The sequence below is a fragment of the Zalophus californianus genome, chromosome 15 (genome assembly GCF_009762305.2).
Source record: "Zalophus californianus isolate mZalCal1 chromosome 15, mZalCal1.pri.v2, whole genome shotgun sequence".
NCBI lineage: Eukaryota > Metazoa > Chordata > Mammalia > Carnivora > Otariidae > Zalophus > Zalophus californianus.
The window spans coordinates 61,840,007-61,857,092 of record NC_045609.1 but is presented as its reverse complement, the minus strand read 5'-3'; the positions used below and the strand labels follow the sequence as shown (position 1 = coordinate 61,857,092).

Here is a 17,086-nt window from a genome sequence, read left to right as displayed (position 1 = left end):
TACGATTTCACTTATACGTGGAATCTAAAAAACAAAATGAACAAAACAAAAACAAACTCATACATACAGAGAACATACTGATGGTTACCAGAGGCAGGAGGTGTTAGGGTTGGGTAAAATGGGTTGTATGGTGCTGATGGTAACTACATTTATGGTGGTGATCACTTTGTACACTCCACAAATATCAAATTTAACATTGTATACCTGAAACTTATATAACGTTATATACCAATTTTACCCCAATAATTTAAAAAGAAGGGGCACCTGCATGGCTCAGTTGGCTAAGCATCCAACTCTTGATTTCGGCTCAGGTCATAATCTCAGGGTCATGAGATGGGGCCCCAAGTTGGGGCTCTGTGCTGGGCGTGGAGTCAGCTTGAGATTTTCTCTCTCCCTCTTCCTCTGTGCCACCTCCCCCTCGCTTGCACTCTTGCTCTGTCTTTAAAAAGAATAATAAGGGGCGCCTGGGTGGCTCAGTTGTTAAGCATCTGCCTTCCATTCAGGTCATGATCCCGGGGTCCTGGGATGGAGCCCGCATCAGGCCCCCTCCTCCATGGGAAGCCTGCTTCTCCCTCTCCCACTCCCCCTGCTTGTGTTCCCTCTCTCGCTGTGTCTCTGTCAAATAAATAAATAAAATCTTTAAAATAATAATAATAAATAAAATAATTTAAAAAGAAGATTTCTCCCATATTCTTGCTGAAAGCATATATCCCTGGGCCCCATTCCATGTTTACTGAAGGGACAGGACCCAGGAATCTGTATCTCTAACAGGCAGCCAGGCAAGTTTGGGAAATGGCAGGGGGCAGACATCCTAAGAGACCCATAAAGGCTCCTTCTTCTTTTTTTTTTTTTTTTAATGTTTTATTTATTTATTCATGAGAGTCAGAGAGAGAGAGAGAGGCAGAGGCAGAGGGAGAAGCAGGCTCCCTGCCTAGCAGGGAGCCCGATGCGGGGCTCGATCCCAGGACCCCGGGATCATGACCTGAGCCGAAGGCAGACGCTTAACCATCTGAGCCACCCAGGTGCCCAAGGCTCCTCCTTCTTTTTAAAAAGATTTTATTTATTTATTTATTTATTTATTTATTTATTTATTTATTTATTTAAATATTTGAGAGAGAGCAGGGGGAGGAGCAGAGGGAGAGGGACAAGGAGACTCTGCGCTGATCACGAAGTCCCAAGCTGGGCTCGATCTCACAACTCTGAGATCACAACCTGAGCCGAAATCAAGCTTCTACACTCCACCAGCTGACCCACCCTGACGCCTGCCCAAGGCTTACTAATCACACTGACCAAACCCTGCTAGGTCCATGGGTTGCTCAGGAGAAAAAGATCCTGAGGGTGCCTGGCTGGCTCAGTTGATAGAGCATGTGACTCTTGCTCTCGGGGTTGTGAGTTCGAGCCCCACATTGGGCCCAGAGATTACTTAATAAAAAATTTAAAAGAAAACTTAAAATTCAGGAGGAAAAAACCCTGAAGACCCAGCTCCCCAGGACTCCCAAACCACTGTGTCTGGAGGAGGCACTGTAGCAAAGTAACTGCCAGATTGGTCTTCTTGTTGCAACTGAAACACCCAAAATATAATTGCTTTTTTTTTCTTTATTCTGCAAGCATATTTTCTTCCCTTTTTGTAAACAGGTCAGACGTTTCTGATTAATTTCTGGTAGGGATAATAGCAATGGCCTCCTAACGGTTCCCTCCTCTTCCACACCTGCCTCTTTCCCTTCTCAGCCTAGCAGCCAGAGTGGTCTTTTTAAGTCAAATCCTGTTGCTCCTTTGTTTGAAATCCTCATCCAGCTTCCCATTTCACCACAGTAAAAGCCACAGTTCCTACAATAGCCCACAAGGCTCGTAAGGGTGTGCTGCCTCCCCTTATTTCTCTGACCCCATCACCTGCTGGCTGAAGCCAGTTTCTCCTAGCCGTTTCTCATTCACTTCAGGGATGCTCCCTTGAGAAGCCTGTGCACTTGCTATTTGTTTCCTGGCCCTGGGACTCTCTTACCCCAGATGTCAGGGTACCCTATCAGTCCCCCTCCAAGACTGCCCAAAGGCCACCTTTTTTTTTTTAAGATTTATTTATTTATTCGAGAGAGAGAGCACGAGTGGGAGAGGCAGAGGGAGAGGGAGAGAAAATCTGAAGCAGACTCCACACTGAGCATGGAGCCTGACGTGGGGCTCATCTTGGGGCTTGATCTCACAACCCTGAGATCACCACCTGAGCCAAAACCAAGAGTCGGACTCTCAACTGACTATGCCACCCAGGCGCCCCAAAGGCCACCTTTTTTTAAACTCACAAACATTGCCCACTCCATCCCTACTTTATTGTCCTTAATTTTGTTTATTCTCTGTCTCCTTCCACCAGAGCTTGAACTTCGTGAGGACAAGGATTTTGTCAGTTTTGTTCACTGCTGTATCACCAGGGCCTAGAACAACAGTAGATGTTGAAAAGAAAGTTTGTAGAATGTTAAAGAAATGAAAGAATTTTTATTCTGATTATTTTCAACTCATGTCCCTGACTCTATTTTCTAGGCCATCAGTTTCTGGCAATCCTTCTCCTACCCCCAATTCTCTTACTGCTATATTTGAAAAAATAAGTTCAGATGAAAAAAACCCAATTCACAAACTTGGCATGCATTTATAAAAATAGCATTATCAAAGTTTAGAAGCAAAAAAAGTTGAGATTTTTAGGGATATCTGACAAAGGTTAAAGATGGATACGGTCCTTCTAAGTCAGCTGATTGAAAATGAAACTGTTTTAACTTCTTAAAAAGTGCAAGTTCAAGTGTGTTTAAGGGAGCTAAGAGGGAAGACCATTAAAGACTCACAAATGTTGAATGTACACTTTCGAAGTAAGTGTGGAGAAGGGGTGCGGGGGAGAGCGAGCCAAACAGACAGATATTTCCTGTGCATTGCAGGGAAAGCTGGAATGGTCAGGAAAGTGTGGCATTCAGCAGTTTAGAAACAAGTTAGAAATTCAGGACTTCATAGCAAAAAATGTAAGGAAGGACCCACTGGGACAACTTACAATATAAAATTAACCAAGCTCAGGGGCACCTGGGTGGCGCAGTCAGTTAAGCATCTGACTCTTGATTTCAGCTCAGGTCATGATCTCAGGGAGATCAAGCCTCAAGTCGGGCTCACGTGCTGGGCATGGAGCCTGCTTGGGATTCCCTCTCTCCCTCTCTCTCTGCCCCCCTCCCACCCAAACAATAAAAATTAATAAATTAAATAAAAATAAAATTAAAAACAAACCAAATTCACACTGGGATCACTAAGTGATGCTTATCCTGAATGGTGCTGGGGGGCGGGGGGGGGGTGTCATATTCTTCATGTAGACCCAGGATACAGAGCAATCTAGATACCTAAGCCACGTAAACTCTCCTCAGAAAGAAGAATCTTCCTTCAAGTTTGGAGGCTTGTTAGCTCAAAGAGTCACCCTCTCTTTAGTGAGGAGCTGCTGGTGCAGACTTTTCGTGACTTCCAGGGGCTTCCCAGTCCGTCCATCTGTGTGAATGGAGGACAAGGGCAACACTTGCTTCTAGGGATCTCTTTTTAAATCTGGAGGAAAACAAATACAATAAAATTTTGAATTCTGACAATATTTCACCTCCAAAAAGGGCTACAAAAGGCCTGAGATGGCTAAGTGGGTGCCGCAGGTGTCTAATCCTAGGTAGGTCCTGACTTTGACCTTAAGCAAGTCATTCAGGTAAAGCCAGAACTTCCTAGCAAACACCTTCACTACCTAACTCTCTCTTGCCAGAATCCTTCACTGGCTGCTAAAGGGGAGGAGCGACTCTTCCACTTTTTCAGCTGCAAAGGATCAACTCCCATGTATGTGGATTCCAGGATTTGGGAAATCACTCCATCTAGACCTAAAAGTCGTTTTGAGTTTGATTGTCTTACAGATTGCAAGTGAAATACCAAATAGCTCTCTATGCATTTTGTTTTTCAACATAAAGATCTAACTTGATAGAGAAGCTTTTTCTTTGCCCCTAGAAAATTGCCTGGTTTTAGAAAATATTCAAAATTTGGGCGCCTGGGTGGCTCAGATGGTTAAGCGTCTGCCTTCGGCTCAGGTCATGATCCCAGAGTCCTGGGATCGAGTCCCACATTGGGCTCCCTGCTCCTTGGGAGCCTGCTTCTCCCTCTGCCTCTCTCTCTCTCTCATGAATAAATAAATAAAATCCTAAAAAAAAAAAAAGAAAGAAAGAAAATATTCAAAATTAGTGCTGCAGCAGCAACGTTTTAATCATGCCAAAGCACTAGATCTTCTGAGGAAAAACAGGAACTGGGCAAATACTGGAGTTACCCAGATTTTCCCTAGAATGAAATCTGTTCCCCCTGAAGCAACATTGTTCACTGGTTTAAATACACAGGCGTCTTTTAGTTCAGATGAGAACTCGTCACAACAGTGGGCAAAAAACAAACAAAAGAAGCCAGAATTGGAGAATCACATCAAATTAGCAATGCCATTTACCTTCTCTAGAGGAGAAGCTTTCTTCAGGCTTTCTTTTCCTCCTTTTCTAGATATTTTCTGGAGGCAGTCAGTGGAGTAGGAAGAGAAAGTCAAAAGCAGCTTTTTGATGGGAGTTGTGAGAAAGGCTTCCTCCCTTGATATGAGCCCGAGCTCCTTGGGTGCGGCCTTCCTGGGAATCCTCTCTCCAGTCAGGCACTCAAGTGTGTGCAAAGGAGACTCCAACTGCCCTGCCCACCCCCACCAAAGGCTCTGGGTCCCTCCACAATAGGGCCTTAGGAGCTGGACAGCACCCTACACCGCCACTGCTCTTTTCCTAGGGAGCCTGCCCCTCCCGACCCTTCTATGGGGCAACCCCAAGAGGTCTCCTCTGCTCTGCACAGTCACCCGCTTCCTTTCTCCCCTGCCCCCTTGACCTGGGCTACTCAGAGAAAGGTGTCTCTGTGCTAGAAGTCCACTGTTGACCTTGCTTCGGGACCCCTGTCCTCCTGACCGCCAGGCCTGCAAGTGCAGGATTTTCTAAGATCTTTTAGGATGTTCTTTCTCAGTGCTGTTCCATCTCGGTTCCAGCCTCCAGCTCCGTCTTGGACAAACGTGTAAGAAAGGTTCTGAGCTTGATTATCCTTATCATTGTGGCTAAAACACTCAACCCAGGTCATGATTTGGGGAAACTTTTCACTTCCAAATTTTTAAATGTTGACCCATGTGAATGTCATCTATTCAAAGATCTAAATTTTAAAACCACATTTGGGGAGTGAGGAAGAGGCAGTTGATAAGGAAGACTGACAGGAGGCTGGTAAGTAGGAATGGGAGTTCAGGGGGAAGAACGGATTCTGAATGTCTAATTCTGAGTCCTCCTGTGAGATTCAGACCAGCATGGGTCTGATACTGGAGCTGGAATTTATGATTATGGCTCCAGTCATAAAATGCCAATTTTCTCATACCAGCTGAGCTCCTTCCCATGGTCCTTTTTCCACATCCTCTGAATCTGGAGCAAGAAATTACTCCAACAAGTCAGACACCACCACCACCACCCCATGTATAGACAAATAATATGCCAGACCTCAGTGGAAAAAAATTCTGCTCTTATTTTTAGTTCCTCTGAGATATCTGTTTTATTTTAAACATTACTAAAGACTTAACTTATTTCTCCCCATTTATTAATACATCTCAATTCTCTGTTTCCTCTTTAAATTTTAACTAAAGGTTTATATCTTACTTCTTTCCCCCATCTCTTTGTTTCTCTTTTACTCATTCATTCATTCATTCATTCACTATACATTGTATATCTAATAAGTTCCAAACACTGTAGTAGGCATTGTGGAGCTATAATACTAAATCAGAGGTTACCCCACAATCTTACCAGTAAAGAGGTTAGGAAACATTTGCTACATAACGACATATGCAGGTTAGAACATCTAACGTCTTAAAAAGAAGTACAAATATGGGGCACCTGGGTGGCTCAGTTGGTTAAGCGACTGTCTTTGGCTCAGGTCATGATCCCAGAGTCCCGGGATCGAGTCCCACATCGGGCTTCCTGCTCAGCGGGGAGTCTGCTTCTCCCTCTGACCCTCTTCCCTCTTGTGCTCTCTCTCATTCTCTCTCTCTCAAATAAATAACATCTTTAAAAAAAAAAAAGAAGTACAAATAAAGTGGGAGAATTGAGACTTCATGGTCTTTGAGTTGGTCCTTGAAAAATAGATAGGTTTTTCGATATGCCCATGTAAGAGCTAGCCCAAGAAAGGTGGCTTCGTGTGCTCGGGCCGCCATAACAAAATATCATAGACTGGGTCGCTTAAACAGAGAAATGTATTTTCTCACAGTTCTGGAAACCAGAAGTCCCAGATCGAGGTCATGTAAGGTTGGTTTCTGGTGAGAGCTCTCTTCTTGGCTTCCAGATGGCCTCTTTGTCCTCACATGGCTTTTCCTCTGAGTTTGAATGTGGAGAGAGAAAATGAGCTCCCTGGTATCTCTTATAAGGACACTAATGCTGTTAGATCAGGGCCCCATCTTTATGACCTCATTTAACCCTAATTACTTCTTTGGAGGCCCCATCCCCAAACACAGCCACCTATGAGGGTTAGGGCATCAACATATGAATTGGAGGGGGGAGGCAGGGGGAAGAGACACAACTATTCAGTCCATGACCAAGGGACTGAGAGAGAAGAAGGAGGGAAAATGCACCCTAATGGGGAGAAAAGCATCAAGTAAGACAGCAAAGGGGGCAGCATTTTTGGAACACTGTGCAGTCAGATTTGCTTCTAAAGCCCATAAAGAACAATAAGAATAATGTTGGAAAGATGATCAGGCCAGTTTGTGGCGGGCTGGATGCCAAGTTTAGAGATTTAGATTTCATTCTGTAGGCACTCGGAGCTATAAAAAGTTATAAGTAGAAGAGCTGTATTACCGGAAGATTAACTGACAGCACCAGTGTAGTGATGCTAGGACCCTGCCAACGTAGGAATTCGGGGAACTCCTGCCACTCCAAGTAGGAAAAAACCTCCATGGTTTACAAAGCACTTTCCCATCTGCTACCTTGACTGACCTGCACAATTAGAACTAAAAGTACACCATTTTTCCAGCCACATGTAGGACAAAAAAAAACAAAACAGATGTAACTACCTGGTGCCACAGGGAGTCCCCAGAATATGGGACACACCACCCCCTCTGTTTTGGAAGTCCACACCTAAATCACAGCTGTTACCACGGGGGTTCATGCAGTAATTATGAATCGTAGAGCAAACATGAGTTTTCCCAGGCTGGCCTAGATTCTTGATCATAGGTGAGATTTCCTGATACATTTTTCAATCTTCTAAAAAAAAGGTTGACATACAACAAACCTACAGAGAAGTGCATAAAACATAAATGTAAAGGAGCGGACCCTAGAATTTATCGTCCGAAACAGAACCTGTTGGAGACTGAAAAAAGGGTACTATTAATAATTCACCTAGTTTGAGGCTTAAACTGGGACAGTCCCAGGCAAAGATTATGTTCATCCTGTAATAAAAGGAACCACCCTCTAGTTGAGAAAGACCCTCTAGCTCCCTTCTAGATCACACCCCTCTCCTCCAGCCTAGATGTAACCATTATTCTTACTTTTATAGCAGTCATTGTCCCTTTTTCATTGCTATATTTTTTTAATTTGGGAATGCCCAAAAGGAGAGCAAGGACAGACCCTAGAATACGACAGGATTATACTAGATCTCATTCTAGCATCGGTTCCAACACTTTTTAGGCTCTACTCCCATCATGCAAGTCATTTAAATATCCTCAGCCTCGGTTTTCTCTTGTGTAAAATTAGAAAAATCAGCATTGTAAAAGAGGTAAAAGGGAATTATTTTCAGTAAAGACACAACTTGGGGCATTTGGCATGGTTTATAGCCACAGTGACTCTTCCTCATTATCTCAAGAAATCACCATTTTTAAAGGGCTGCATCAGCTTTATGGGCTTCTCTTCCATTATTTAGAAGCAAAAAGAAAAATACCTCCCTCACAATATTTCCCTAGTTAGATCCAAATGAAAGAAATAAGAAGGTTAATAAGAAAAAGAAAATAAGGACAGTTAATAAAAGATTAACTACTAAGCCTAGAAGCTGCACAGATCCTTCTGTGCTTGCTGTGCAAACCTTTCCTCCCTAGCAACTTGACATTTTGAGGTTTTAGCTTTCCAAGGGATGTTCATTTAACATTCACAAAGAAAGTTATGTGATGGAGGCTTGTTAACTCTGGGAACGGAGAATAAACTGTCCAGATCACCTCACCTGACACAATTAGGCTCTGAGTTATATGTCAAATTACCATAAGCAGCCCCGGCACCCTGGTTCCCTCCTGCGAGCATCCCTGCAAAGCTCCACGTGCCCTTCTTGGCTTCTGCTTGTAATGAATTAAATATATAAGTCAGATTCCTAGATGAGGCCATAGACCGGCCGTCGTTTGAACGATCATGGGGATAAAGCCCTCACTGGTAACTTTTGTTGAAAATGTGCGCATCCTAGTCCTAAAACAGGCCACAAACTCAAAAGCCTACAGGGGTCGGTAAAGCAGACAGGACAGGGATGGCAGCAGACAGAAGGGGCACACTCTGGCTGGAGGGGAAGCCTCTACACTCTGGCCATGGCACCTGGGCAGAAATGCCAGGCTCGTGGGGCCAACATTTCTACTTCTCTGAGAGAAGTAGAAATTCATTCATATTTTATGTAAAACTTCTGATTTATAAATGCGGGCAACAAATTCAAACAATTTCAAAAGCACTGTGACCTCTCCAGATTCTAGGTCCATAAATCTGTTTCCCAGCCTGGCAGGGAAAGTAGAGTATACCAAATTCAACTCCCTTCTTTCACGGACGGGGAAAGTGAACCGCAAAGTGGACACACGATTTTCCTACAGCCAAGTAGCTAGTTTGGCAGTGGAGCCAGATCGAGAACAAATACCTGCTTCTGGTCTCCTGCATCAATTCTCATTCCACAAATGAGAAGAGAGTTAATGGCTGTAGGCCTAGTTAAAAAGTCAGTAGAGCCAAGTCTGGCTTACAGTGCCCCGCAACGTAATCGATATACTGTTCTCTTTTACTCTCTCGGGCGTCTAGACAACATATAGGAGGCAGGGTGCTATTACTATGAGGCAGTGGAGTAACATTAGAGCAGAACGTTTTTGTCCCAAATTGATTTTCCCCTCACCTGGAGCATACCACAGCTACAAGGCTCTGCTCCATGAAAGGAGGGGCTAGCACGTTCCCATTGGGGAAGGGGATTGGTACAGTCATCAGTCCAAGACAAGCAAGGCTCACGCAGCAGGAGAAGATTAAGTACAAAACTTACATTCACAGAACACTCCCATTAACCTCAGTGGGAGCTGTGCTTGCAGAAATTGCAGGGTCAGCAGCTGAACAGAGACAGGAATGAGGCAGTAAAGCTCAAGTCATAGGTTACTATTAGGATTGTATAATTCCAGCCCCATATTTGCAAAAGAGTTAATTTTTATCATCTAGTGAGATCTCCCTCTACTGACTCTCCCGGCAGAGTCTTCGAAAGAACCCTTGTTAAGACCTCATCTGTGCTATCTGTGTGGTTGAAGAAACTTGGCAAATCGCAGAAGTTAGGACAGGTGCCAACAACATTTAGAAAACAGGCTTAGCTGTTTTGGTCCTGCTGGCCCATGGGGTTCATCATCTTTGATTATTAGTGATCTGGGCCTAGGACAGTGCCTGGTACGGAGTAGGTAGTTGTTAGTGAATAAATGAAAGATTGGATGGATAGCTTCACATTCCTTGCCAGGCTCACTTAGGAGACCTCCCAATCTAATAAGGCAGAATTAGTCATCCCTTTGCTGCTTCCTAGGAGCCATCCAAGGCAAGGCCAAGAATCAATAAGAGAAGCAGGCTCTGCTGCTGTCTTGGCACAGAGCCATGCCCTTTTCAGCCATGTGTGGCTGGAGGTGGGGGTGGGGGTGGGATCCTGTTTAAGCTACTGCTGTGCTCCCTCCAGTAGGTAAGCAGAAAAGCCTCTGCAGGCTTACCTGATTTTTTTTAAATAAAGATTTGTTTATTTATTTATCTATTTATTTATTTAAGAGAGATAAAGAGAGTGTGAGCAAGGGGAGGGGCAGAGGGAGAGAGAGAATCCAAAAGCAGACTCCCCGGCTGAGCGCGGAGCCCAGCTCAGGGCCCCCAGGCGCCCCTTAGCTGATTTTTAAATAAATTCTCTCCCTATGATAACGAAGGACTGAAAATACTATATTTGGTACAATAATCAATTAAGAGAAAATCTCCTCAAACCCTTTAAGGCCACTTTTTTTTTTTTAATGTAAACTCTACACCCAATGTGGGGCTCCAACTCACAACCCCAAGCCTAGGAGCTGCACGTTCTACCCACTGAGCCAGCCGGGCACCCCATAAGTCCAGTATCTTCTGAAAAGTGTTTGTAACTACAGAAGAATCAGGCACTTGTTTCTCTGGCTCTGCTGTTTTTAAGTATAACATGTATGAAATGAAAGTTAACAGGTAACCTAGGTGGTAGGTAAACAGGCAAGTCACTCCAATGTTTCAAACTTTTCTCCGTATTTGAAAAGGTGGTAATACAATGTTGAGGGGAAAGTTGTCTGCTGTCCAAAGAGCTACAGGCAGCTTCTTAAACCATGCTCTGGCAGCAAGTTGGTCTTCAGCTGGTCCTGCCATCACATGCTGGTGGCAACCATATAGATCCAAACTAATAACAATTTAAACCATGTGCCACCCACCCTTTCAAAGAACTTCATGCAGACGAGGGAACAAAGGCACAGAGATGTTAAATAATTTTCTCAAGGCCAAAATGCCAAGTGGGAAAAGAACCATCAAGTTTGCCATCAGACTTCTGCTCCTCCTCCTCATTCCACACTGCTTTCCACGCTTAATGGAGAGGCATCCTCTGTGAGAAGGGACGTCTGCTCCTAGTTGTCTCTCACCTATTTTGAATATTTAAATAACCACGTATGGCATTTTTTATGAACAGAACATGTCTACTTTATTTTATATTATGTAGTTAATATTTTGTCTAGATTCTAGATCACATACAGTTCTTACGATGTATATTTTGTTGGAAGATAATGTATAAAGTAGGTTACTCTTAGGAAAAGCCCAACACGAGTTTCCACATTCCAGTTCACACTCATCCCTCATCATCTTTTGGGGGAACTGAGAATTCAGAATGACAAGTAATTGCCTAAAACCTCCTCTCTCTAAATTTAGAAAAGCCTAATAAACCAATAACCAGAATGTCCTCTCTTTTCATCCTTTCCCCCTATAGTAGGACCACCTTGGGCTCATGGATGGTGAAGTATGCTTAATCCCACCTGTACTGGTCTAACTAATGCTGTCACTGAAGTAGGTTACGGCTGAGTAGATACTGAACTCTAGAACCATGAAAACACTGTTTCGAATCAAGGTCACAGAGATGAATAGATCTTAAAAGATATGACCCAGTCCTCTTCTTATTCTGTAGTAGTAAGTTAGTTCCTATGGCTGAACCCACTCAGAAATCTGAGAATTTCTCCATTTTTAACAGCTTTATTAAAAGAGGGGTCTGGAATATAGAATCCATTCCAATGTTTTACAAATATTCTCATAACCCTAATAAAAAATCTCTTGGGTCATGCCATTCCCCCCTTGTTATTTTGCACTGAAGTCAGAGCAACTGGCTGAGCTTTTTCTCATTAAAACTCTTCATGCTTAAGGCTGTTATTAAAGAACTGATCAGCTCCTGATGACAAGGACCATGGCTTATATATGACTTACACCTTTCTGTGTCCCCTGACAAAGTCTTCAAGTGCAACTGGACTTCAATTAAATAACGTTCTCGTTTCTAATGATGACATCATCCTGAAATAGTCCTCAACCTCATTCTTTAACTATGGAAGCTAGAACTAAATCTAATAGTTTCCTAAAAGTTTAACAGGGACACATTATAAAGGAAAAGAAAACCCACTGTTTTTATATCTCCTACCTCTCTTTTTAAAAATTATCACTCTTTTCCTGATCCGGCTAAGATTTACTACAGATAGTCACAATGTTGTCATTCTTTAGGATCTAATGAGGTCAAAGAGATTCATTATTCAATTGTTTTCTTCATTCAATTACCAAAAAAAAGTGTTTGATTTAGAAGATATCTTAAGAGCACTCCTACCAAATTTGATTTTGCAATTTTTTTGGCATGATTAGCATGATTTCAGTTGGAGCTTTGTTTTATGAGCAAACACGGTGAAAGTCCAAAAGGTGCTATGCAGGTCAGAAGGAAGATGTTTTTCCTGAGACTCCTGAAGCCCTTCTTGCTCATTGGCCAAGCCCGAAGACTGTGTCTCAGTTCCAAATCTGACCACTAGGTGGCACCAGAACTTTGAATTAGCAAAGAGAGGAAAACCCGCCTTTATGTCATTTGCTACGAACCTTCAATTAATATCTTCCAAAAAATAATTCATTATTTTTAGCAATGATCTAGAACATAGTGGCTTTTCACCATTTATTCTTTCTTATGGTCTGTGCTATGGGGAAGAGGAGATTAAAGGACACGTAAGTCCTTCACCGTCTGCTCCTTTCTTCTGGTCAGCTGTAAATTACAGACAGCAGCCTCCAGCAACATCAGAAGAACATCCGGGATTTGCATTGTTGGACTCTCCTGCAAGCTTGAAAGGATCTGTGATTACACCCTGTCAAAAGGCAAACCAAAACGAAAGGACAAGTTAAAGGTGTTTTGATGTACCCCAATACTCATATTTCAGTTTGACTGAGGTTGGCTTACCTAGGAGGTAGATAAAATTTTATAATTCCACAGGATCCTTGGGATTCATCTATAAAGGTGACTGTCTCGTCCAGAAGCTTCTAATCAAATGTTTACTACTTTCTTTCCCTTTTCAAAAAATATTTTATTTATTTATTTATTTGCCAGAGAGAAAGAGAGCACAAGCAGGGGGAGTGGCAGGCAGAGGGAGAAGCAGACTCCCCGCTGAGCAGGGAGTCCGATGTGGTACTCGATCCCAGGATCCCGGGATCGTGACCTGAGCCGAAGACAGACGCTTAACCGACTGAGCCGCCCAGGTGTCCCAAGTTTTTACCACTTTCAAGGTAAACTTCACTTAAAGGTTCGTAGAGGTGGTCCCTAGGGAAAAGTTGGAAAGTTGATTTTGTTTCATTTTGTTTTATGGGAGTCCCATTTGTACGTGCCTTTTACCCTTCTGGAACTGAATACCAAAATGCTGACACTTCTTTCCTTCCCTTACTCTCATCTCTAGAAACATGTGTGCAAGACAAGAAGGCAAGTCCTACACACCAGGGCCGTCGTTAGCCACTGCTGATGTTCAGATACTGAGATTGCCAACAACAGCCAGCAAGATTTCAGGGCAGAGTGAGTGGAATTTTCAGAAGACAAGATGGCAGTCTTTATTTTTCTTCCTTTCACTTCCAAATGAGATACCTCCAACAGCAGCACCAGTGAGGCCAGAGAAAAACCAGGCACAAAGGCAAGAAATCAAGAGCATGAACAATCCACCTCAAATAATGATAATGAATTCACTGAACTTATAAATGTACACTCTTACTATTGATCATTGGTCACTGCAAATAGAAGGCAGGACAAGACAGGCGCGAACCCTACATTCATGAAGGACAGTCTTACAGACCACTCCCCTTACTGAAATACCCACTGGGGGCCCGGGCCTCCCTGACCTGCAGTTCATGAAGGACAGTCTTACAGACCACTCCCCTTACTGCAATACCCACTGGGGGCCTGGGCCTCCCTGACCCGCAGTTCATGAAGGACAGTCTTACGGACCACTCCCCTTACTGAAATACCCACTGGGGGCCTGGGCCTCCCTGACCTGCAGTTCATGAAGGACAGTCTTACAGACCACTCCCCTTACTGAAATACCCACTGGGGGCCCGGGCCTCCCTGACCTGCAGTTCATGAAGGACAGTCTTACGGACCACTCCCCTTACTGAAATACCCACTGGGGGCCTGGGCCTCCCTGACCCTACATTCATGAAGGCAGTGTTATGGACCACTCCCTTTACTGCAATACCCACTGGGGGCCTGGGCCTCCCTGACCCTATGTTCATGAAGGACAGTCTTATGGACCATTTCCTTTACTGAAATACCCACTGGGGGTCTGGGCCTCCGTGACCTGCAGTTTCCACCTTTCTAGAATGAAGATGCCTGCCTGGATCTGGCTCCCTAACAGGTAAGCTAGCATCCAGCAGGGAGGATCTCCAAGCCTGGAAGAGGGCTAGCTATGCTAGTCGCTGCTGCCAGGCCCTCCTGTCCACTGTTTATTTCCTGCTCTTGCTACACTGGAATTCCTGGTCATAAGAGTTAGCCTCTCCTCCTTTTCACCCAGGAAAATGATCTTCCACTCTTTTTCTTCCCATCCCATGTCCTCTGTACTAATAGGAGATAGTGATATCAATATCACTTCCTAATCCATGCTCCCACCCCTAAGATCCCAAGACTTAAAGGAAATAAAAGGTGAGACATGTTGAGAAACAGTCCTTTCCAGCACCAACATCCGGTGATTCTACGAAAAGTCTAGATACAGAGAGGTAGTACAGCAAATTGGGTAAGAATGTCAGCTCTAGAATCCAACATGGGTTCAAATTCACCCCTTCTAGCTCTGTGACCTTGGGTTAGTACATTAATCTACTCTGAGTCTTAGGTTCTTCATCTGTAAAATGAGAATAATAAGGGTTATTGTGAGGACAAAGTGACACAGTACCTTGAACATGTGACCTATTCAGTAAAGCCTAGGTCCTCTAACACTATTCCTAGTGTTGCTGATGTTGTTACTACCACTGCTATTAACTGTGGCAAGACACTGCATACCACAATTCTACATGCATCATTTCAGATCCTGCAGTGTTTTACTAATGTAATTCTCTTTTTTTTTCTGGAGGCTGCATGCCCAGTGTGGAGCCAAATGTGGGGCCTGAACTCACGATCCTGAGATCAATCCCTGAGCCAAGATCAAGAGTCGGACACTCCAACCAACTGAGCCACCCAGGTGCCCCTAATGTAATTCCTTTAATAGCAAGATACCCGGGCGCCTGGGTGGCTCAGTCGGTTAAGTGACTGCCTTCGGCTCAGGTCATGATCCTGGAGTCCCGGGATCGAGTCCTGCATCGGGCTCCCTGCTCGGCGGGGAGTCTGCTGCTCCCTCTGACCCTCTTCCCTCTCGTGCTCTCTCTCTCTCATTCTCTCTCTCTCTCAAATAAATAAATACAATCTTTAAAAAAAAATAGCAAGATACCCTTTCCTTGTCAGGGTTAGAAGAGAAGTAGGAAGAGAAGAGGAAGGGGGGAGGGGGGAAGAGCAGGAAGGGCAGGAGGAAAGAGAAGAGGACAAAAGAAAGAAAAGAAGGGCTCTTGGAAACAGTCCTCACTGAGTCAATGCTCAGGAAGAAGCAGCAGTCCTCACCGGGGGTAGGTGTCGGGAAGATGCGAGCACCAGCAACCCCCACGTGCCACCTGCCTGCACTGTGCTCTCAGCCTTTATCGGACAGGAACGTCCCCCTCCAAGCACACAAGGTTATATTTCTAGGACACGCAGCTGTTTCATTCCTTAAATCTCCCTTCACTGTCAGTGATTGCCATTTCAAAACCTTGGAACTGATCTAAAGACACTGGCCCATCAGCACGCTGAAAGAACCAAGGTAGATGAGAGAGGAGGCAGGGGGGATAAACCAGTCCAAGTACGTGGCAAGTTATGATTGGTATGTGAGGTCAAGAGCCCTCCTGCACGCCCCGCGTGCACACTAAGAGGGAGGTCAAGGAGAGCCAGGCTGGAAGAAAGGGGTCTCTGCGGAAGCCAGCCCGCTTAATGACTTTTTTTTTTTTACAGCCAGAGTACACTGGAAGTGCTGTGGTTGAAGGAAACACTCCTTTTACTTATAACCGTAACCTGCTGACAGCTTTTCTAACTAGGATTCAGGAACCCAGGTTCCAGGAGAATTAGAATGATGAAAACATTTCAAAATACACATTGATTCTCACCAGCAAGGTTTGGTTATCAGTGAACTCCCAAGAATTTCAAACTACCAATAACACATTTGTGAAAGGTTTCAAGGACTGAAAGGTCCAAAGTCACATTTCTCTACTTTCCAAAAAGGCATCTGCTTAGAAAAACAGAAGAGTAACAAATAGCAGAGGGCTCAAGAATTTAATAAAGCAAAACCTAAATCACTCTTCAGCTCTAGAGGTGGCTCCTACATTTAGCTTGCACTTGATTCATGCTGGTAAGAGTGGCCAAACAAGAACACATTCGGTTTTTTGGCTCCAGAATTCCTGCCTCTTGTGTTCAATTAAACTTTCCCAACTACAAATTTACCATTTTGGAGAGTGATCTCTAAACAAGCTTTACACTTAAAGACTGCTTAAAATGTAACAGAAGGAGGAGAAAAAGGCATATGAGTTACTTGTGTCTCAATGTATGCTTGATGTATCCAAAGTTATTACAAAATACAAGCAAAAGAAAGCAAAAATTCATGGCAAAAGATTAGAGAATCTCTGGGCCCAGGAGAAAGGGTGTGTCAGGAAGAATGAGAAATCCTAGAACACGGTTCCAAGTGACCAAGAATCTTAATTAGTACAAATCCATAACTGTAACTACTTCTATTTCTTGAGTGTGTATTATGTGCCAGGCATCAGGCTAACATTCTCCATAGATCATCCCCATTGATCCTCACACCCCGAGAAGAAAAAGTGATTATTACCTTCCTGTTACACATGGGAGAGACAGAGGGTGTAGGGAGGTTAGGTAATGTACCTGAGATCACACATGCCTGGTAGAGCCAAGATCTGAACCTAGCCTATCTGACTGCAAGGCCTGTATACATAAACCCCACGCTCTGCTGCTATCCTGGCGCAGCAATATCAGTATCTTATTTCCCGGGGCTTCCAACATTCAGTGCCTCAAGACACGTCATTGGTATGACTTTGGTGAATGTTGTAAGTTCTGTCAGCCCAAAGAGACTTGAAATCCATCACTCAGCCTGTTCTAAATACAATATTATAAATTAATGAATGGATCAATAAAATAATTGACACCATGAATGGGAGAAAGGATTAAATATATAAGAAAGAGGGGCGCCTGGGTGGCTCAG

General features: G+C 43.9%; 1 protein-coding gene across 2 annotated transcripts in view; it reads right to left on the bottom strand.

The window, feature by feature from the left end:
- Window positions 1-10,544: 10,544 nt before the first annotated feature.
- Window positions 10,545-17,086, bottom strand: part of AS3MT (arsenite methyltransferase) — a 28,412-nt gene continuing 21,870 nt past the window's right edge. Inside the window, exon 10 of one of the 2 annotated variants that reach the window (XM_027596607.2) lies at window positions 10,545-12,646. In XM_027596607.2, the coding sequence (XP_027452408.1) occupies window positions 12,554-12,646 (93 nt within the window). In that variant the 3' untranslated portion in view covers window positions 10,545-12,553. The remainder of the gene's footprint in view (window positions 12,647-17,086) is intronic. The other variant, XM_027596606.2, reaches the window with a different exon arrangement.